The sequence below is a fragment of the Gasterosteus aculeatus genome, chromosome 14 (assembly GCF_964276395.1).
Source record: "Gasterosteus aculeatus chromosome 14, fGasAcu3.hap1.1, whole genome shotgun sequence".
Taxonomy (NCBI): domain Eukaryota; kingdom Metazoa; phylum Chordata; class Actinopteri; order Perciformes; family Gasterosteidae; genus Gasterosteus; species Gasterosteus aculeatus.
This window is the reverse complement of record NC_135702.1, coordinates 6,506,547-6,530,357: the sequence shown is the minus strand read 5'-3', so window position 1 is coordinate 6,530,357 and position 23,811 is coordinate 6,506,547. Positions and strand designations below refer to the sequence as shown.

General features: G+C 42.2%; 1 protein-coding gene across 2 annotated transcripts in view; it reads left to right on the top strand.

Moving 5' to 3' along the window:
- Positions 1-7,220: 7,220 nt before the first annotated feature.
- pappaa (pregnancy-associated plasma protein A, pappalysin 1a) overlaps positions 7,221-23,811 on the top strand; it is a 68,691-nt gene continuing 52,100 nt past the window's right edge. For both annotated transcript variants that reach the window (XM_078087717.1, XM_078087716.1), the window contains exons 1-6: positions 7,221-8,385; positions 13,092-14,199; positions 20,452-20,597; positions 20,888-21,181; positions 21,531-21,723; positions 21,949-22,070. In XM_078087717.1, coding sequence (XP_077943843.1) covers positions 7,995-8,385; positions 13,092-14,199; positions 20,452-20,597; positions 20,888-21,181; positions 21,531-21,723; positions 21,949-22,070 — 2,254 coding nt within the window. In that variant the 5' untranslated portion in view covers positions 7,221-7,994. The remainder of the gene's footprint in view (positions 8,386-13,091; positions 14,200-20,451; positions 20,598-20,887; positions 21,182-21,530; positions 21,724-21,948; positions 22,071-23,811) is intronic.

The window sequence follows — 23,811 nt, the reverse complement described above, 5'->3', positions numbered from 1 at the left end:
AGACCATACGATAGGGGGGTTTTGGGAAGGGCATCTGTGGGGAAAAAATAAACCCAAGGGGATGGGTAGCACACACACACACACACACACACACACACACACACACACACACACACACACACACACACACACACACACACACACACACACACACACACACACACAGAGCCCGGCTCAATCAACTTGGTGCCATTGTTACATTGCAATGCCCTCGATAACCCCAATTTGCATAATCGGCTTTTGCATTGTTTGGCCCAGACACATTAAGGTGCAGCATTGCATTGTTGCCTGCAAATCAGCACGTGCCCTTTGTTTGCTCATCTCAATGTAGCATTATGCATTGTTTACTTATGCTGCAGCATGTGTTTTTCTGCTTACTGACTTTACAATTACACTTAAACGCATTATGTTTACTTTCCCGGCAGGAGTGAAATATGCGTTACATCTTACGCAACACAGTGTGTCCGCAAAAAAACTACAGCGTTGTTTACACGGTCCGCAAAGCCCTTGTTTACGACACACCGATAGAAAGACCACAAGGTGTATGTGGTCGTTTCAAAGGCCACTACATTTTTATTTACCAACCACATTCCGGCCATTTTTCTTTGTCTCTAGTTACCTCAGGACCGTGCCCCCTTGAATGCAGCGCGACATTTACACATTAGTTTTAAAGCTCTACACTCAAAGAATTGCGCAGTTGCGCCAACAAACCGTAAATCACACACACACACACACGCAAACTAGGTCTTCCACCTACTCTGGGTGGCCACATCCATTTCTGCACGACAATGTGTAATCCATGAAAACGCAGTCATACAGCACAACACAACATGAAAGATATCGAGTATTAGTGCTTGGTTGCACAATGAAACGGAAAGCTTCAAGAGATGCTCACAAAGGATACTTAAGAGAATGTTGACAAGGACCTTGAGCTAGTCTGAGGCATTCTTGCATCCACAAATCATTACAATTTAGTAAATATTCCTATGTAGTTCACCTACATTATTTAAATCAACTAAAGGTGCTTAGGGAAACGCGTTAGCTTGTTTACACATTGAGCAGATACAGAACAACGTCGGCATTCATTCGCAGTCCGACAGTGTTCACGCGAGAAATGTTCGTTCTTCTTTTCAGCTCTGGTTCGGGTTCCGGAGCGCAATATCTGCCTCTTTTAAACTTAATGATTGTCGCTATCATTGTGTGACTCTCATTTAGAGCTGAGAGTGTAGTTCTCGGGTTATTTTTTTTTTGCACGCTGTAAGAGCAAAACGGATCATAATTCAAATGGCTAAAACCACTTAAGTGTTTGTATCCACCCGTGCGTGCATGGTTTGTGGTTCACGAGTCAGGGCATCGGTCATGGCTCAGTCATAAAGGGACAGGGCTCGCCCTATAACATTGACACAGAAACTCTGCTGAAACGGATCTATAACATTTCATGTGAGATGGGGAAGCGGTCAAAACGCAGGGGCTGGGAAAAACTGGCTTTTCCTTTTTTAAAAAGGAACTCTGCTGTACGAACGGAAGGTCAACGCGTTTGTTCATAATAAGTGAATATGCCTGGAAGACCTCTTGTACTATGACTATAATTGAGGCAACTCTCGCTGCCACACCCTGTTTGCTAATTGGCATTAACACAACACACAACTTCACACCGACACACTTGACCTCCATGTCAAATTTCCGCCTCCGGAGGCAAAAACTGTGGCAGACAGAAGGTGGAACATTTTTCGTCGAATGACAGACAGATCCATTATAGAGCTGCTGGCCACAGATTAAAGATGTACAAAGGGGAAATGGAGAGATTTTTATTATAGCAGATTGAAAGAGACAATGAGTAACTACACTATGCTTTGTTTTAAATGTAAGTTTTGTCCATCCTGCACTTACATCAACCTTGTATCCCATTAGCGCAGCTATTACTCTTGGATGTCTCATTACTAAAAATTCCTCTCCTTTTTGCATTTCCCCACAGTTTCAGGTTCCTTGTTTGGCCTAAATTATGCCTCTGCAGACATCAACCCTACGGAAGGTGTTGAAAAGACAAAAGGTGCTTTAATCTGCAAAACACAGCTCGCCAAAACATTCAAAAGAGGTTAGATATACCGTATTTCACGTGTTAATGTGTTTTACAACGTGAAAGCCTATACAGTTTATTATATATGAGATACATCTAGCAAGTGAAAAAAGGAGGGTTGGACTGAGTTCAATCTGTGCATTTAATAATGACCACTCACTAGTGACAAACTGGTCTTTTCACTCTCTCCCTCAAATCTTTAGTCGCCCTACAGCAATCTTTTATTCACCCTAAATGTTTTAATAAGTCCCAGCCATTTTTCTTCCAATGGGCCATGTCCCGTTCACCTTACGAGACATGTTTCCATGCTCCCTCACCCAAATGGATCCGAATGCTCACTCCAAGAAGTCATTTTTTCTTTCTTGGAAAGCTTGCCGTATTAGCCATAATTTGGCGAACTGAAGGCCTGCGCCAAATTATTGTCAGTCCTGGGGGCTCGATGCCTCAACCTGGTTAATACCGCTGCAGAAACCACTCTACTTTGTGTTTTTTATGGACAAGCGTCACTGCAACTGTATTTCAAGTAGGCCGGCTAATGAGCTTTTTAACCATCTCCATATGGACGTGCTCTAACGTCTAGACGGAGGGGCAGTAGTGGTGGCAAGCGGTGGTGTGCTGACAATGCCGTACTCTGCACCCCTGCACATATAACTCTTCCCCACAAGCAGCAGCGTTAAACCAATGGCAAGCCATGGTTGCTGTTAGGGACCCATAATGGGTTATTGTTTACCACACAGCTCATAACGGCGGCTAAAATCCAGGATGTGAAGATGATGAGGAACATACTCCTCATGCGCATTTACTTATGCTGACAATGATGCAATGTTCAGTGTGGTTCTGTATTTCCCAAGGACTTGTATGTTATATTCTTTTTACACTGTTTAATTGATACATTTTAATAATTGATCTGTGCACTGAACAACAGTGCAAACATATTGTCATGCAATAGCAAAACTCAGGAAAGTTTATTGTTAGCTATGCTTCCACTGGACTGTCTATAAACTAGTGTGTCTGACTTGGTGAATCCTGCTAGGGTCCATAACTGGAAAGGCTTCATGTACTGATTTGCACATATATATACTGATATGAAAAGGCAGTAAGAATTTAAGAAAATGTTGAATATCGCAAGAAAATTTGGACGCCAAAAAATGCTATTTTGCAGTTCAATATCAAGTAATAATTCAAAACTAAAGACAAAAGGATGGGTTGATGAAAACCAAGATTGTATAATTTGTCAAAGTTTAAAGGTATGGAAGTTTACGTTCCAAAGCTGAGATGCATTACTAGATAAACCATAGAGTGATATGATTCTTTGCAAATCTCCGACGTTTTATTCCATCACTATTTTCAACGCTTTGGCTACACGGAGAAGATCTGTTACTAAATGAAAATTCAAACTATCGTCTCATATTTTTTCAACAAAGATGGACGGTTTTGTGGTTTTCATGTCTTATACCATCCACAGTGCTGTGACTGCTATAGCACGCACCATTCTACCAACACCCAGATAACAGTATGTTTTCAATATCAAACTGTGGCAAACACAATGGCATTCTTTTTTTGATGTTCACATATATATATATATATATATATATATATATATATATATATATATATATATATGTGCATGTATATACGCATGTGCATGTATATACGTTGGGCCTCTGGCCGCCATTTAAAGTGCATTTAATGACAGCTGTCAAAAGCATTAGAAAAGATTTAACCCGATTTACGTGAATGTATATACTATATTTTCTGTAAACAATACCTCCATCGCAGTGAGCACATCTCTTACTGGGTAGTGGTTACTTTTTCTTTCTTTTTTTTCTTACCAGAAGCTGCCTGCGTGACAGTTTTTATGGAGTCACAAGAAATTCGACCTGGTATGAGTTTGTAGGTAGCAAAGGATTATACTCTTAAGAGCTTTAATGGGTACTCTGTAACGGCATTACATTTAGAGAGAGCCACATTTTACAAGCTCCTTGTCATTATTATGAAATCCTACTGTCTCTATAGCTTTGGTTTTATTCCCCTTTTTCATTTCTCATTAAGACACCACAGTTACTGCAGATAGAATTATTTAATGTGTGCATTGTTGATACCGCATTATTTTAGTCTCCAGATCATACAGACACACAGATGCAAAAGCATTTAGGTTTGCACTTTAGAACGGTCAGAGATTAAGCTGGATGCATTAATGGATTAGGGGACCGTGTTTTTTTCCTATTTGACTTGCACTGCTCCACAGCCACTCTGCCTTGGTGGGATTATTGTACAACACTCAAATCACTTTTTCCGAACCAAAAGCGATAGGCAGAGCAACGGCAGCATCACATTGCAGCGACAGATACAGTTTGAGGGTGCTTACATGCAACTAAACAAAGTTGTTTATTGTCTTGAAAAATGCTCCCTTTTTCTCCTGCATTTTAAATGTGAAGTTACTGAGCTCTGTCTTCGCGGGTTGTACACATATTCTCCTGCTTGCACAAGCTGTTACTCTTGGAAACACACGGATGTAATCTCCCTGGGCCAAAAGTGGGAGAAAAAAGCCAAAAACGGTTAATGCATTCAGACAGCGAAAGTGGATAATCCTGACAGTGTCTCTTCCTGTTACAAGTCAAAGCAAATATGTATATTAACATGGTTAAAGACCAGTCCATAACAAATGGCGTTCATGCATCCTCAGATACTGGTTTGGGTTTTGACAGACGGTTGCATGACAAGGTAAGATAATGTGACTCAAGTAAAAGTCTCTTTCAATGTCAACTTGGTTCAAATAAATAAAAAAATCGAAATGATAATATAATGATAATAAAGTATAAATGACTTTCAGTCATAGTTTCTGCTGCTGCAGCATGTGTCTTTTCTACCTCTTCTTTTCCTGATTTGAAAAGGTCAAAGGTTTGTGCTTCTCCGACGGTGTTTTATCCACTGTTGACCTCTGACTGATCTCAACATCATGGCTCTCTGTGAGGAATGCACAGCTTTATGCTTTATGGACTTGCAGCAGGATTTGCAGAATTGCACAGGGGCTCCGTGACCTGCACTGTCGCGGGGTCAGTATAGGCTAGGATTGGATGTGGTCTTCCTGGACTATCAGATCCAGGAATAACTGGAAATCAACCCATTTTAAAAAGGAAAGCTATTGTGACACTAAAGAGCCAGAACGGCACGCAGTTTGAACTTTGTGCATGTTGATCGGTCTCAGCCTGAGGGGTTTTCTGGTGGCTTTAGTTGAGGATATTTCAGGGCTCCCCCTCAATCCCCCCCCTGTCAGTCTGTACATAGTGTACCAACCTGAAAGGATGCTGAGTGTAAGCGTTAGGTCATCTGTTCTATCTTTGTCACCCATCTGCCAGAGTGACAGTCTGATCCTAGGTGAAGAAATGAAGAATATAATTACAGGTCTGCAGAGCTGTCTCTCCTCTTCTGTCACAATACTCTGGTGCCTCAGCGGGTTCACATTTTCATTTCCCTTCAGAGCTAAGTTCCCTCGCAATGCATTACACGATTCGATCATATTCAGGTGGACGACACGGTGCTATTTTGCCGACTGAAAAGAAAAGGGCAAATTGGGTATGTCGAGAAAAAACAAGCGTACTACCACAGAGTGTGCCTCAAAAACAAGCAATCTCATGAGAATCAGGAGTCTTTGAGACAAGGACCCAAACAGAAACTCACTCAAACAGATGGAAGTGTTGCCACACAACCACGACTAATGGGAGAATGGTTTAACAACCTGACATGTGAAAGGTTGGACACACAGTCCAACCTTTCACATGTCAGGTTGTCCACTGTCTCCTTTGACACGATTTCAATGTGTGGTCCATGTGAAACTTTACCCCCAGCAACTTCCAAGGTCAAACACCTCTCAATATGTGCCCCCCCCTCCCTCCCCCCCAAGACACAAAGGGAAATATATGGCCCAAAGTCGCAGCACCGTATGAGAAGGAGAGCAAATATTTAATGTTTGTTCTCTCTTGCCTTTATGGTAGGTGGCAAGTTTTTGCTGTCTAAACACACATTTACAACAAACAACTGTGGGAGAACAGAGAGGAAACATCGACATTCCAGCCGACTGTCTCTATGGAAAACCATTAAATGGTAAAGTCACGTTCCGCATCTGCGTCAAAATACCCTCAGAGTAACAGTAACATTGACCAAAGGATTGTTTTCATTTCACTCTGCAGCGGTGACTTCGAAGGCTTTGTCACAAATCTCAAAGGTTTATGAACTTTAGTGGAGAGTGTGGTTTTGAAAAGGCATCCGTCTCCTGACATGTCAGTAAACATTAGGGTGTGTGAGTCAACCTGAAACGTACAAATCCCTCACTTTTTATCCTTTTTTTCAAATCCTTTTGGAAAAAGAATTCCTGGTTTGGCAATTGCGATTTGCTATAAACTTTAAACTGACGTTAAATGGGTAGGCCAGATTGAAAAAAACAAAACATGCACATGAAGAAAATACACAAGTGTACTTGTTGCCATTTTGGGGTTTAAAACCTCAAACGCTAGCTTTTCAAATTGAAAGAAGAAAGGGCATCTGATCCATTAAATGACGTTTAAGGACAATGACTGCTACGGCTTCCTCAATGTTCCCCCATTACTTTGATCTAACGCTTATTTTATTTTGAAAGAACATTAATGGGAAACATGACTTTGACGGGGCAGTTAGGTCGACCTTTACAGTTTATGTCCTACTTTGCCAAATTTAAAAGGAGCACTTGAGTAACCTAAAAGAAGTTTTTTGCACCACATATTTGCATTCCCAAAGTTTGCATTTAAATCTCCGTCGAATAGGTCTACAATTACATTTGAATATTATATAATATTAATAATAATATCATAATTATTTCATGTTTTAGTTGGGCTCTGAAATAATGAATGTTCTAAAACTGCCTGATTCTGGTGCTGCAACGAGGACTTTGCATTGGTTTGTTTAAATTGTAACCACTAGAGGGATACATGTACACCTTGGAAACTCCGTAAACACCATCACCGAGTGCCAAAGGGAGAATTGCCGTCACTGAGAGTTGCCTACCTGTGTGACTTCCCACTTTGAAAAAAAAAAAAAAAAAAGCACAGCCCCGGAACATTTGAAACACGAGTTGTTGTTAAAAAGAGAAACTGCCTCTAAAGCGGACGCCTGGCTCTTAGTCCTCCAAGTGTTTCTGCTGCAGGCAATCAATGAGGACCGCGGTGCTTACTTCTGCGGCTCTCTGTCCCTCGTCCTCTCATTCGCCTTACCAGATATTATAGTGCATCTCAACTTTTGTACACGCATACAGGCAAGGGGAAGTTTGGATTCCGTTTTTTCTTTCTTTTTTTTTTTTTTTGAATTGACAATTCACCTCTTGTTTTCTGTAATAAATATGAGAGGTCGTTTTGTTGACACTTTTGTTTGGAATGTAATGTGTGCCATTTCTCATGCTGTTTTACGGGTAGGATAAGGAATCAACAAAAGGTGTGACAAGAGCTTGGCGGACAACTGTGGATTTCTGCGAGTAACTCCTACCGTCCAAAGGGGATGAGGGGGGCATCGGCCGGACCCCCCTCTTGATTGATCACTTATTAGTCATCCCTTTGGCTAAATGGGACCCATTGAAAAGGCACCGTGGAACACATACATGAATCAAATATTCCTGTGTCCCCTGAATGTCTCCAGAGTAGTTTTGCTTAAGAGAGGGGGTCGTGGCTTAGCATTATAAAGAGGGGAAAACAGCATAGCTTTATGGGTTTATTTAGACAGTTTCTACGGTTTGACATTCTACAGCTGTAACAGAGAAGGAGAAACTCGAGAGGATTCCAAAGAGGAGAACATTGTGGACATATATATTTTTTCTAGTAATTCCGTTCTTTCTTTTTTTTTTTTTTCCTCTTATTTTAAATATTTTTTTTGCCATTACCTCTCCCGAAAAATGAAACTTTGGACATCTCCCTGGGTGTCTTGCCTGGTGATTCTCCTGTTGTGTTTTGGATCAGAGTGCGGGACAGTCCGGAGAAAGGGGAGATCCAAGAGGGAGTTGGTGCGCATTAGGGAGGCAAAAGCCACCATCCCAGGGGCTTGTGCCACACGCCTGCCCCGGGGCAAACGCTCTTTGCCCGGCTTGGAGCGGCGGGTGCTCCGCCAGCGTCGGCGCTCCTCTCTTGCGGAGGAAAACTCTCCAGACCGGGGGAAAGCTGTCTATTTTACCGGCAGGGGAGATCAGCTGCGGTTGAAACCCGGCGTGGAGATACCCAGAGGAAATTTCACTCTTGAGATGTGGATCAAACCGGAGGGAGGTCAACGCTCACCCACAGTGATAGCAGGTAGGACAGTCTCCACATTCTCCATCATATTGTCAACGCAACTCCTTTTACAAGTGTAACTTCAAAACCGGCCACTAACACGTAATATGTGGAACTAAGCATGCGGATCCGCAGTATTTTATTCCATTGTCATGTCATCTAAAACAAAATCAACATGCAGTTTCAGTGAGTTGAAAACGAGTTCATCCATCAGACTAGACAATGATGTAATGCTCTCAAAAGTACAGCGGATCGTTTGGGTAGTGCACGCATTGAATCACGCACATTTCAGAGCAACGTTTTAAGTTTGCCAGACTACGCAGAGAAATTGGTACAACAACAATTTCATCCTCCGAACGAATTTTCCGTAATGTTTCTAGTTTGGGATGATGAGATGCCTGGGTTGTGGTCAGACAAGTGAGGGGAACGGCCGGCAGCTATAGGCTACTGCATCATTTGACCGGCAGCTGATGTCACTGTGCGTAAAATGTAATTTCATTAAACCGACGTGGCTATTTTAAAACTATGATGTAATGGCTTAAACTTCCGTGAGCGAGCACGTCAGGCAGAAAGCCCGAGAGGTCCGGCGGAGAAGGTGGGCGCTCCAAGCGGTCAGCTCAAAGCCGCAGGCTTCAGTATCCCCCCCAAAAATCGACACCTTTTGGATTGGCTTCCGGGCAGGACTGAGAGACCCTGGCTGCCCCCCCCCCCCCTCCCCCCTCTCTTTCCCTCCCCCCCGCCCCCGTCCTCTCCCCCGTGTTCGAAAATGTGTTTCGTGCGTGCGCTTCCATGGTCACAGGGTGTTTCTGATAGCAAACTGTGTCGGAAAAAAAAAATCGCAGACTATTGTGCAAAAGCATGCGTTATTCGGCGCGCATAAAAGAGCGCAATCAGTGGTGCTACGTCCATGTCTCTTGACTGCGCAGAGGAGGACACGCACACTTGAGTGGATCCCTCCCTGCACAAGCAAGCTGGGCACTTTGTAGTTATCATTTGTGCGCACTCATTTTTCTCCTGCATCCATGCGTAAAGGAGCACCGGAAAGGTGTTAAAACTGGTCTGCATCATATGCTACCACCAATAGCGTTTTTGTGCATTACAGTTTTTTTAGTGCTTTTCCTTGCCGATAGGGAGCGTTGTACACACAACTCATTGCCCTCTATAGCATAGTTGTGCAGATGGCTGCCTATGAACTGAATTGAACTCAGTCCCCCTCAGCCTCCAATATGCCTTTCGGAACCTTTCTACCCAAACAACTTAAATTAATACATTTACAGTCCTTTTATTTTCTATCTATCCGTCACCCCTTCTCTCTCACTGTGTGTGTGTGTGTGTGTGTGTGTGTGTGTGTGTGTGTATTTGAAATACAGCACACTGTTAGGGGGTGCTGGCCAATTGGCAGGCTCTGCAAAACCAATCCTTGTCAGAGTCTCAAACTGGGGTCTAGGGGTAAGAGCGTCTGTTGTGACCCGGGTGACTCCTAGATTTACAGGACAGACACAATAACAGGAACATCTGTATGGAATTATGCAATACAGCGAGAAAACAACACTACTTTGGACCCCAGACGAATTGAATAAATACCTCAGGGACCCATTTGTACCACAAAATTAACATTATAGGCTTTACACATACGCTATTGGATCACATTATTTTCCAAAGGTGTTGTTGTGGCACCCCCCCCCCCCCCCCCTCCTCTAATTTTTTAGGATTTGCTCCCATCATATTCCAATCAATTTACTATAGAGGGGCCTCAGGAGAACACATGATGATCAAACAAATTCAATAAAGCCTAATCTTTTAAATCCAATTCAGGTCTCAAAAATCCCAATTCCCCTCAAAATGCTCCATCCGCTTGTTTTGATCCCTGAGAAGTGTTGTTTGCAGCAGCTGTTTTTTTTACTGTGTTGTTTTGATCACGGCCCCTCTCTCTCTCTCTCTCTCTCTCTCTCTCTCTCTCTCTCTCTCTCTCTCTCTCTCTCTCTCTCTCTCTCTCGTTCTCTCTCCCTCCCTGTCCCGCATTGATGATCTTACAAAATCAGGCTTTCTCTTGTCCTGAGTTGTGTCATGCACACGATTCTTATAGCTGTGAAATATGTGCATTTAGTTACAATGGAAAATAAAAGCTGATGAATTACAGAATTGTAATAAATTAATGAGAAAATAAAACAGATAAACAGTATATATTTCAATCTGCAGCCGCCGCATTAGTATATGTTTATTATATCATTAACTCATCGGCTTTACTAGCTTAAGAGATTTGTCTGTTCTTCTCATGTTCAATGTATAAAATGAAGACACACAGCTTTCTATGTATGCACCGCCCCCCCCCCCCCCCCCCCCCCCACACACACACACACACAAATTTCAAGCAAACTTTGTTTTGCCCTATAAGCCCTTGTATCCGGGTCATGTTGGGTCGTCCCGCATCACGAGAAGTGGAAAATAAATCACCAGAGGGATGGAGGCTCTCTTCCATGACCTTCTTGTGACAATTACATGCAGACCTAAGCAGATAATTGCTGTGATAACAGATATATTTTGGCGCAGTGTGCAAATACATCCACAAATAAAACAATATAACAATTTCAGCTCTGCTGGGACTTTTTTCTTGGATACTGATGATATCCATGATATATCTTCACCTGATTGGCAACATTTTTACAAACATATTAAGTGAAACTATTTGTAGGTCATTTATGACTCATGAAATCCAGCATTTAGTTGAACTCATTCAGTGTGAAACTTGACAGATGAGTCAAATATTGGAAGTCAAGTGTAAAATTGATATCTTTGTTTTTTTTGTTAAGTTTGTTTTTAGACTATCAATAGAAATTCCACTGTTTCCTCAGAGAAATGGCTGTGGAGGTCACTCTAGTATGATCTTGGAAAAGTAACTTACTTCAACCTTTCAAAGCTAGAACTCCTTAACATGTAAACCAAGTCTTCATTGTTCCCTTCCTCTCTGGTTTTTATCAAGTCCTTGTGACATTTTTCTTTCAATCTTTTTAGTTTTTCCCTGAGTTTGTTTTTCTTGGAAGAAGACAAATGGCAAGTCCGAGGAAGGTTGCCGTTGAAACCGACAAGAACAGCTCTCCGCCGTAGCGTGTGCAGTGTGTTTCTGAGAAGATACAAATGTGTACTTGGTAATTTGTCCGTGCACATGAGAGTTTGTGTATTTTTTCATGAGCATGTATATATGCATGTCCGCATGAGTGTGTGGATATATATGTGGTGTGTGTGCACATGTATGTTTGTGTGAGCCAGAATAGTCGCAGTGCAGGGTCTGGAAAAGTGTAGTGTCTTAGATTAATTGAGCATGGCAGAATTATGACAGCTGTTTACACTAGCAGCCCTACGAGCATTTTAGCACACCTTTTAGCCTTGAGTGCACTAGCTGACAGATGGAACGCTTTTTCTTTCCAGTGTAGTGGAAAAGCTGAAAACGTCATCTGCCAAAGGACTGACCTTGACGCTGAACCCAACCCTCATTCTTTGAATATTGGTCCATTGGAATACCATGTTTAATGAATGCATAATGGAATGTGCATCCAATTAGAAGAGGGTCAAAGTTAGCAAGATGTCTGTGCAATCACCATTTGCCAGACACTTATTGCAGGCTCAGGTGACCTGATCGATGGGGAACGAAGACATTTCAGTGGACGAGTGCATTGGGGCAAAGACGTACTCTTTACGCACTATGATGATCAGTTCATAACTTGCGACCATACTAAAGCGAATGGGGAAGAAATGAGAAGTGGATTCAGATGCATTCAGATGCACCCACACACACACACACACACACCTTCACATGATGAGATGGACCTTGTGAGGCAGATCAAGGTGCTTTGGAATCTTTGCACACATTGACTGGAACCTATGGATATGTGGACATAGTCACATAGTCGAACATGTATTAAAAAACACACGCAAACATGAACTTGCGAGCCTGCACGCGCATACCTCAACGGGCGCTAAACAAACAAACAATTAACATTCTGAGATCCCCTAAGAAGTGAAAACACATTACCATGCTGAAGCTGACATACACGGTCCAAGTGAAATAGGAAAAGGTGTTTTAGTGCCTCTACAAAAACAAGGCTTGAGCTGAAAACTAGCCTTTTTCTGGCTACCCCTATGGACAGGGGGCATTTACACGAACAAGTTTAAATGCGCTCAGTGTTCATGAGATGCTTACACAGAGAGATTTCCATGGGGTCTCCCTTAGTCAAACATACACTTCCACCTAATTTCCAGGACAACATACACTTGGAAATCATACTTTATCTCATATGAATACATCTGCTCCCTAAACACAACTATCTTTCCAGTCCCTCTGAAAATAACGCGTTTCTGAATGGTTTTGGACTATTTAGTGTTCAAAATGCATACTTTGAATTATAATTGTACCAACACACAGTACTAGTCAAACATTTGGACACACTTTCTCATTGAATTGAATGAGAAAATGGGTCCAAGCTTTTCACAGGTACTATAAACTGAAATCAAATGAGCATTAAGGATCTTATACATGGGACATGTTAATATCACAAAATAACTATATTAAAAGAGTTAGTGTAGAGTTAGGTGTCAGCTACCTCACATGTGACCGTAGTCCTATTGTTTTTTTAATTGATGCTAATATTATCTCTTTTAATGTCCACATTCGATTTTTGGAAATAAAGGAGGGCACATATTAACTGACTTCTTTTCTACTCTCTCTTCAGGCCTATACGACAAATGTTTCTACGCCTCCAGTGACCGAGGCTGGCTGCTTGGCATCCAGGCGGTTAGTGAACATGGGAACCGTGACCCTCGCCTTTTCTTCTCCCTTAAAACTGACCGTGCCCACAAAGTGACCTCCATCCACTCCAACGCTCGCTATTTACCCAACCAATGGGCACACGTTGCCGTCACATATGATGGCGTGTACATGAAGCTCTTTCTCAACGGCGCCCAAGTGGGTGTCAGTCGGGAGCAATCGGGCGATGTATTTAGCCATTTGACAAAAAAGTGCAAAGTGCTGATGATCGGGGGTAATGCACTGAATCATAATTACAGGGGGGAAGTGGAGAGAGTGTGCCTGTGGAGGCAGGCCAGGGGGCAAAGGCAGATTGTCAGGCATATGCAAGGCCACGAGGACACCCAAGATCTACCTCAACTGGTCATACGTGAAACATTCGAGTACCCGGGCCGGAAGTGGCTAACCGTAAAAGATGGTAGCTTTCCTAAGCCGGACCTGGGGGGAGGTGGCAGGTTAGGATTTCTGGGTGGTGGTGGTGGAATTGTGAATTCTGAGGGATTATTGGACACAACGCTGGACCCGCCGACCTGCGGTCAAACTGTCTGCGACAACGTTGAGGTCATCAAAAACTACAACCATCTTTGGACCTTCCGTCGACCCAAGAAAGTGCGTTATCGTGTAATAAATGTTTGGGACGACGCTCGGATGAAGCCAACCGTATCAGATCACCAGATAAGCCTGCAGCACCAGCAGCTAAACGATGCCTTCAGCCCCTACAACATCACTTGGGAGCTTAGCATTTACAACGTGACCAATTCCTCCCTTCGAAACCGCTTGATTCTAGCTAACTGTGACATCAGCAAAGTTGGCGACGATGTGTGTGACCCAGAATGCAACCATCCGCTGACAGGGTTCGATGCAGGGGACTGCATGTCCGGGTTTCGGAGCCGCTGCCCAGAACACAAGCAGGGAAATGGCGTATGTGACCCTGAATGTAACTGGGAGAACTTCTTCTATGACCTTGGCGACTGCTGTAACCCCAATGTGACGGATGTCACCAAGACGTGCTTCAATCGCTCGTCTCCACACAAGTAAGATGGCTTTGTTCACATTTTGCATGTTATCACGTTTGCAGGAATGGTAATCCTCTTGTATTTTTTGGTAATGACCACAAGACTTAAATATTCAACAAAAATCTTAAATGACCCTTGTTTAACTTGATTATTGTTTTTTACTTGACATGATGAGTAATTTTGGTAAAACCAACACACCGTGGTCTCAGCTGTCTGGAGTAAATCAAAAAACAAATCATTCCATACATGTGTGCCTGAAGGGAGGGTTCAAAGTCTGGTCCTACTGTTTCCTGGCCATTTGGGTGTTTGAGTGTAACATAACTCTCAACATGTGTGGCCTGGGAAACCCTTTGGGAGCAGCTAGTCCAATCTAGCCTTAGCCTGGTTCAATCAGTGTCCCACACTTAAGCAGGGCAAAGCAAACACAACCGTATGACTTTTCTAGTAGCAAGTGCGCAGGCCAGACTAATCATTTTTGTAGCAAAGTTTCAACAACTCTCTCTGTCTTCTTCCACTCTGTCTTCTACACCTAAATGTCCAATAAAGCTGGCTTGATTGGAGAGGGGAGTTGTTTTTTTGGAAAGAGTGATATTCTAAACAGTGGAAAGGCAATTAGAGGTCAGACAAGAGAGTACAGTATGCTTTTGGCTTGTTGCAATGGAAATCGTTTAAAAACACACCGCTCTCCAAGAAACCACGGATGTTTCATATGTTTCCTGGGGAGGCAGGTATGGGTCTGTTAACGCGGGTGCCTGAAGTCATTTTCCTGGAAAAACGGTATTATTATAGTTCATTTTACTTGCACTAAAATACCACTATTACAGAATCTTCTCTATGGACTGTACGTTGTTTCATGCCGCCACTTTGGGAAAATATAGAGGCCATCATAATTGCATGCAAATTTTTGTTTTTGTGGTAATGTTTCTGTGGCTTTTTAGCTGATGAGTAAAAGCTGGCAAGATGTCTTTTTTTTCTGTAATAAGGTTTATGTCAGACTGCCAATAGCAGGACTGTTTGTATTCTACATTGAAACACAGCAGAAGAAGACATTTTGGTAGACAACGCGGGGAGTCTTAATGATCATGACAGATAAAAGAAAAGAAAATGACCTCTGTCATATGGGGACACGTGATAGGGAGAATATCTAGTGCGCCTAGCTTTCTGGGATTCTCTGTCTCTGATGAATCACGGGAACCAGTATGTTTTCAATCACAGTTAAGCTGGAAGCATGGTCTGTTTGGCACAATGCTGTTGTTTAAAATGGCCGCAAAATAGCTAAATAATGACTAATTAACAACATCAGAGGGTAAAGGCAGGTGGGTTTGCTGTTGCTTCCATATTTCCTATCACGTCCTTTCTAGCTTTGTCATCATTAGAAGCTAATTTATCAAGTGACAGGCAAACTACTTCTTCAGCCATTGGCAAAACGTTTGCCGTTGCATTGTTCAAACCCCCCTGCGGCCATTTGAAAGATGGGCTTGTGAAAGGAAGGATACCAGAAAGAGAGAAAAAGAGACAGACAGAACCAGGACAAGATAATGCTCAGTCCAAAAAATAGATATAATCTCCCCAAGTGGTTGCTTATTTTGCTTTGATTATGGTACCGCATGTCTGGAGAGACTTGCAGAGAGCTGCGCTACAAACAGTTTGACATTCTCGGTTAATTATGGAATTCTGGATGAACAATGTACCACGTGTGCAGGGGAACAATGGTTGTGAGGTACTGCACTTATTTCTTGCAGGGTTTGCGCCTGTTACCACTTACGCGGAGGGTTTTCCGAAATCTGGCTAGCACAGGACACAGGCATCTCTGTGGTCCTGCAACAATCTCCCCTCTGAAAATACCATTGATAATAATCCCCCCTCTCCCTCCCTCATTTGGCTGAGGAAAATATTTTTCATTGTTTTCACAGCCCTGGGTTTTTGACACGTCTTATGGTTTCGGTGCCATTTGATGTTATCTGTAAAAGCATTTTCATACTTTTGTGTGCAGCCAGGGGCATTGGAAATTGCGGCTGTAAATTATACACTGTGAATTTACATGATGTGTGCTAAACAGCAGAAAGCTATTGCACTGAAAAAAAAGTAGTTTGAGAGGCTTATGTGTCTTTGTCTGCCAACGGGAGATCAATGCGATATACTAGCAACTTGACGGAGGATCATTCCCCGTCGTATCAGAAAACGTGCAACCTTCTGAAATCAGAATGTTTTTTTTTAAATACCTCCCAAACTAAAGCAAATGTATAAACACACTTTGCAAGGGGGGGGGGGGGGGCGGATATTAGGAACGTTTGGTCCTTCATATGGTTTTGGGAAATGAAGCTTTGGCCTGTCTCTGTCAGAGGCCAGTAGGTCATCTGTTTTCCCTTGGCCTCTGTCTTTCTCCCCTTACTGAGTCAATACCTCTTAATGTGGCAGGTTAATGGATAGACCACCCTTTCTCTTTCCTTCACTCCTGCTCCCCGCTATATTTTTGCTCAGAGTGGGAAGCTAATCTCCGGGGCCATTGGCTTGGGTGTTTTACAGTTGGTCGTCTAAACCTTAAGCTCCCATCCCATAAAATATAATGGAGTGCTTGGGCGTAAATACCAGGAGTTTGCACTTCTCCTTTAAAGACATAGCACACTTCTAAAGCACCTGCTGTTGAAGTTTCACCTGTGCTGGCATGGGGGCTGATAGACCTCTTTCTGCTTAACTAGGTGACTGAGGGGAAAGTGGAGTAAGGATGGGTTTTACTTCACTGGGCAGAAAAGGGGACTTTCATCTGGCTGCGAGGGGATAATGTATGTAGGTGCTCTTTTGAATATATGGAACACTAGGGAATTGACTCAATACTGTTCACTCCGGTGCTCTATTCCTCTCTCACTTTTGAGCTTAAAACCATCCCATCGTCCACTCCTCCAAACACTTATTTTTCTCCAGGCTCGGAGCAGTCACAGCAGCATTGCCTGCATCTGAGCGTTGACACAGTTCCTGTGCGTGTCTCATACTTGGAGGGGGAGAAAAATCAGCGGAGTAATTTGGAAGGTTAAAGAGGAGAGTGCAAGTATAGTAATAAAGGCTGAGATGAATGATGGGTTTAGGGGCTGTGGTGTTGACCGACTCGATGACAGAGGAGCTGAGGGCCCCCCTCCAATTTTAAAAGTGTTTTTGGCGGTGAGACCGTCATTGCCATGCCAGCTTACACACTATACTGGTCCAGACGCGTGTATACAAGGCAAGCTTATGGGCTTGTATGAATTATATATGGGTGTAAATGTATAAGGTCATAATCCCCCATTTACTACGCATCAGATATAGAAGCATTAACGCTGCCGTCTGAGCTGCCTCGTTCCCCCCTGGACCTCCAACAAATGCCCTCCAGTGATACTTATTTTAAGCTTGATTTTATGTACTTACTTTACCATTCTCTCTCTCTCTCTCTCTCTCTTTCTCTCACTACTTTAATTTTGTTTCTGCTATTCTCCAGGATATGTCCAAAAGGTGGGGTGGTTAAATGCATGGAAACTCCTGTCTTTCCCAAGTGGCTCATCTTGGCTAAGAAAAGTTTAATGGAAGGCAAGAGAGGAGAACAGAGACCAAGGGATGGTGAAATAGTTGAGGGCCGGGAGAGAGAGAGAGAGACTGAGAGAGAGACAGAGAGAGAGAGAGAGAGACCGTGGGCGTGGTAAAGGGTGATTGACAAGATGGTTTTGACTAAGACGTAAATAGACGGATCGAAAGTCAGAGGCCTAAACTGCTCTGACGTTTAACACCCGCACGATGAAGTTGCAACCCAATAATTTACCGAAAGCTTTTCCAGCGTCTGAAATCGTACACGCAAATATTCAAAAATGCAGATGCAGAAAGACAATGGGGTTTTTCTTGTTTAATCAATTGTTGCTTTTGATCCAAAAGTCTCTCCGTTCATCAAACCAGCATGTGTTGCATATTGGGATTTCTTAAGAGGACAGAGGGCTTAAGAGGAATTGAGCTTGGTTTATGTAGGTGCTGACCCTTGACTAGAACTCTCTGTTCTTCTTCGTTGGTGACTCAACCACCCCTCACCCCCCACCATTTATGTCCCAATAACTCGGGACAAATATTTTTAAAGGAAATAATTAAATTCCTGAAATTGCTAGGAAGAAGAACATTATATATTCGGTTCTCACTCGATCATTAGACCTGACACCAGCAAGGGCCCCTTGCTCCTGCGTGGGCTGGAAGAAAACGTTTCCAACACTGAACTTCTTTCTATATTACGCATCTTTTGAGAGAGGGCTCCATCTTCACCAAGCAGCAACTTGAAGATTTCAGGCATAGAAAGGAAAGATTTTAAGAAATGTCAGGAAACCTTTTGTGTTGTTGTTGATGAAATGAGCATGCGTGGTAACCTTAGCAGGTGTAACCGTGTTGCGGAAACTAGCTCACTGGTGTAAATTCTTCCAGAACACAAAATTTATCAGACTTTTACATTGTTTAGTTTAACACAGAAATGTTATGTTACAAGTCTTTGAGTGAATACTGGCCAACAAAAAGGAACTACTGTAGTTTAACACTAGTACTAAAGTGGTACTATTCACACATTTTCACTTCTTTTGGCACCAAATGATGAAATCCCAAGATTTCACACATTACGTTATCACAGGGCCATTAATCCTAATGGATGTATGCCAGTAATTCCAGTTCCAAAGAATGACAACTGGTACATTTGTAAAACTCTACCAAAATTGGTCAACTATCAAAGACACAGGGTACTACTCACAACATATCACAACAGCATTAACAGCATACCATCTTAAAAGTGATCCTGCAACAAGTTAGCCTTAAACCCACGCAGGAATGATCGTCCGCCTGCTTTGCCACTCGGGAATACAAAATGGGTAGAGAGTAAAATGGGGATTGGCTGAAAAATAATCTTTTGCTGGGAGAAAGCTCTCCGTGCTGTAGAATCAGGGGCAGTAATGGCATGCTCTTTTAGCCGCGGTGTTATTTCACGTATTGTTATGATCCAAGCACATGCAAAATAAGAGTAAGCGGGTCACACAAATGAGGTCAAAATATCTCAACTTGTTTTTGTATCCCTAGTATATCTATTTCCACATCAGTTTAAAGAGAATTAAAAGAAATAAACTCACTTCGGCATGTGCAACAGATTACTAACTCTTCAAACAGGACCGAGCACGTTGATGCTGTTTGCCAAGACCACTACCCAGGCTCCCATGTGTTAAACAATTAATGACAGTATTTTCTTGGAAAGATCTCATCGTTTTGAGTGATTGCACTTGCAGTCGTTAGTGCTGCCATCGGTATCCCCACGCCTGAGACAAAACATTATGTCATGGCAGGGAGACATCAGAATATTTGCTAATTATCCGTCACTGTGAATTTCCCTTAGTGTCCAGTGTCATTTCACTGGAGTGAAGCCGGTAAAACCATGAAGAACATGAAGCAATGTCACAAAATATTAAGACATCCAAGAATTATGTTTTGAAAGAGGAGATTTTTCACAAAAGCACCTGTTTGGTACTTATGGAGCTTTCCACGAGATTACCCTGCCATGCAGAAATGAAGACGACGAACACTAGAGGAGATCCTCGAAGAGATACACAATCGGAAAAAATCATTACACTGGTTTTTGCATGATTTACTTTCTTCCAACATGAAATATCCAACATCACCATGGACACAAAAACATTGTGGCTTGGCATTTTGTGTCACCACAAATGCAGAGTCAACTGTAAACGAGCAAAACACCCGTAGAGGCAAATTTTAAGGTATTGTACACAGATAAAAGTAAGAAATGTTTAAGTCCATCACATAAAGTGAAGTTCTCTTCACTTACTTTGCAATGAAATGTAAATGGATAAAAAGAGACATTAACAGTGGTTGCAACAACCCAATTTAAAGTACTTTATCTGACATCAATCATACCCACACTGCAGGTGCACAATTACTGTGCCAAGACTTTACAACACAATGTCTTTTTGGCTGAACACAGGTTATATTAAATGGATTAATTAGTATTGATTTATTGGCCATATTGGATATATTGGTTGAAACCTAACCTTTTCCTAATTTTTTTTTCAACTTCTACTCTGTTGGCTTAAGGGCTATTACAAAACATTTAATGAAGTATTCAAATTCAGCACGGGTTGAATTATCAGCTCTGTCTTGCTGACTGATAACAATACACGGTTGTTATTTGAAAAACTTTGATGAAATTCAGTTCCTTGTTGCAACCTAATATGAAATACTGTTTTTCCTTTCCCATGCCTTTTTACCTTTCAGAGCCTATTTGGATGTTAAAGAGCTGAAAGAGATTCTACGTTTGAATGGCTCAACTCACCTGAATGTCTTCTTTGCCAATTCTTCTGATGAAGATCTGGCGGGGGTTGCCACCTGGCCCTGGGACAAAGAGGCCCTCACACATTTGGGTAGAAGACGAACGACAACACACACACACGCACACACACATGCATGCACGCTGACATACACACAACTCATCTTTGGCAGTCTAGATTGTTGATTTTGAGTAATTAGAGTTCAAGCCTTCGGCAGTTTCTCTCTCAATCGCAGCTCTTACAGGGAAAAAGTGCGGCGGCCCATTAATGATGCATTGTCTGAATTTTATTCCAATTCCACAATTACTTTACACTAGACTAGGAATATGCTTTTTTGTTGTTGTGTGCACACCATGTGAATGTCCTCTTCCTCATTTTCTCAGGTGGGATTGTTCTGAACCCTTCCTTCTATGGTACATTTGGTCACACTGACACAATGGTCCACGAGATCGGTCACAGTCTCGGACTTTATCACGTGTTTCGAGGTATTTCAGAGATTGAGTCTTGCAATGATGCATGTTTGGAGACTGACCCTTCAATGGAAACCGGAGATCTGTGTGCCGACACCAACCCAACACCCAAATACAAAGGCTGCCACGATCCCGAACCTGGCAACGAAACCTGTGGCTGTCGCCATTTCACACACACGCCGTTTAACAACTACATGAGCTATGCAGGTGAGACGGACACATATGTTTTACTACTTAGCTGCTCAGAACCCTACAGTTCTACCTCTCACATGAAACTGACACATAAAGATTCCCGTTGAGGAATTTGTTGAGTCTGTGTGCATACTGAGACGGATGTGGAATTTAGCAGGGACATTTCATGGGAAAAACCTGGGGGGGGGGGGTTACATCCTTTCATGACACTTCTGAAAAGGTGAGAGAATCTTTGTTGTCATAGTTACATGTGAAAGTGGTAAATATCAAGGGATGTTATGTATTACTATTTTTGAATTCAATGTAGATGGAATTGTTTAATTCCTGCCCTTTCCTGTCACTGATCGATCCAATATACTTTCAGATGATGCGTGCACAGACTCATTCACGCTCAACCAGGTTGCGAGGATGCATTGCTACCTGGACCTCATCTACCAGACATGGCAACCCGCTTCCAAACCTCCTCCGGTGCCAATGTCCCCTCAAGTGGTCGAGCAGCATCATAATTCCATCACCCTGGAATGGTTTCCACCGATTTCTGGACACTTTTATGAGAGGTGAAATGAGCTTCATACACAACTAACTGGACAGAATAATTGAATATTGTTTGGGTTAATATAACAACCAGGGGTATTATTACAGGCCCTTATAGGTGAGCCACATACCACTATGCTCTCATCATTGGTAAAAATATTTATAGATGTGATTGTTTTTATTGTATGAATGACATTTATTTGGCCTGTATCTAAGTTGGTTTGTGTGCCTGTCTGTTGGTTTCCTAGAGAAGTGGGATCAGTGTGTGATAAATGCACTGAGGGTGGAGTTCTATTGCAGTATGCCTCCAACTCCTCCTCCCCCCGACCGTGTGCCCCTTCGGGACACTGGTCCCCGCGAGAGGCTGAAGGTACAGTATGACACTATATATATACTATGTTTTTTTATAGCAGCAGACATTGTCATTGTCATTTCATTACACATTTGGAACACGGAGGAGTGACATAGAGGCGCCATACAAGGCTCTGGTAGCGGCCTTTGACCAGTCAATCACATTAAGCCCCCCCCGACGCCCAAGCCGCTTTATGGTGTATTTTACTCCAAATTTTTTGCCAAAGAAACACAAAGTGGAAGAACACTTGAAAACAGTGAATTGAGAACATAAACTCTTGTTTACCAGGTTTCCTGTGGTAATAAATGAAGTGAGAAGGAGGGCAATTTGTCTCATGGACTTGCCTCCGCTCACTAGTGAAGATAAGTTTTAAGACATTTCTGTTTTGGCTTCACTTGTCCAAACCGGAGACTGCTGCCTCATTATAAAACAAACCAGGGTCTTTAAGAGCATTTGGCAGCTGAATCCATTGAATACTGAAATGGGAAATTGTTGTTGATGGGGTTGATAGAAAAAACTTGTGCCAGTTTTTTAATGCATCTTGTATTCACTTCAATGGTTAGGCTGTCCAATTAGTATGTGTCTTTAGTCCAATTCATGCTGCTCTTAAAGTTAACTTTTAGTATGTCAGGGTTGCTGGGTGGAAGGCAGGACTCAAACGCAGACTTGCGGCAAACAAAAGACTTTAATAGTCACAAGGAAGGCAGGAAGTGAAGTTACCCGGGGACACGAGTGGCAGAAAACTACAAAATAAGACAGGAAGTGAACCACACCGTGACATAGTACCCGCTATAGCTATATAAAAAGCTAACAGGGCTATCACTGCTTTGGCTCTCACACTCCCGGACTATATTCCTCATACCCTTTGGGCTACAATTGAAGTGTGATCAGTAGTGAAAAAAATAAAATAATGATCATAAAATAAAATGGTAAGATGATGATCACATAAAAAAAACAGTAAAATAGTTAGTTCTATGCTATTGAAATGTGAGCTAAACTGAAATGTCGTAACCATGAACACATGCTCACACATAATGATACACATAAAAACAAACTCTAAAACCTTTAGTGAGGCGGTTTATGGCCATTATGGCTCCACGCTGCTGGATTAGTCTGCCTGATGAGCTGAGAATTGCTGGAAGTACTGAAATATTTAAATGTGTGTATGACACCGACCTTTCTAGCCATACCTCAAATTGAAAAAGGTTAAAAAATATTATTATCATTGTATACTTTTTCTTTCTAATTTTTGCCTTGTCCATCATCTGTGAAGCACTTCAAAGTTCTCCTGGTGCGATACAAACAAAGTCTGTTTGATAGATATGCACACATACAGGTATGCACCAAGGTCTTGGTATCCATGAACAGGATTTTGCCCATACATACATGTACATATTGTGCCAATATATGTTGCGCCAAAACATTACATACTGTGCCAATAACCAAGGAGAAATACTATGTCTAATGCAGACATTTTAGTTTTCTATTCGGTTTATTGACATAATTTGCTTCTTCACACATATTGCTATATTTCTAATGGTGACCATATTAATTATTCTCTTGTTAGACCAAGAGTGTATATTTCTGGAAGCGACAGAACCCAATTTCCGTGTATTGTTTGTATTGTTCAAAGTTTATGATGGGACAAACCTTGTAAATATTCAATTTGTGGGTCCATGTGAAAACCGCTTTATTGATAATAATTAAGCAATAAAGGTACGAGAGGCTGTACTTTTATCGTACAATAATGTAACAGTTT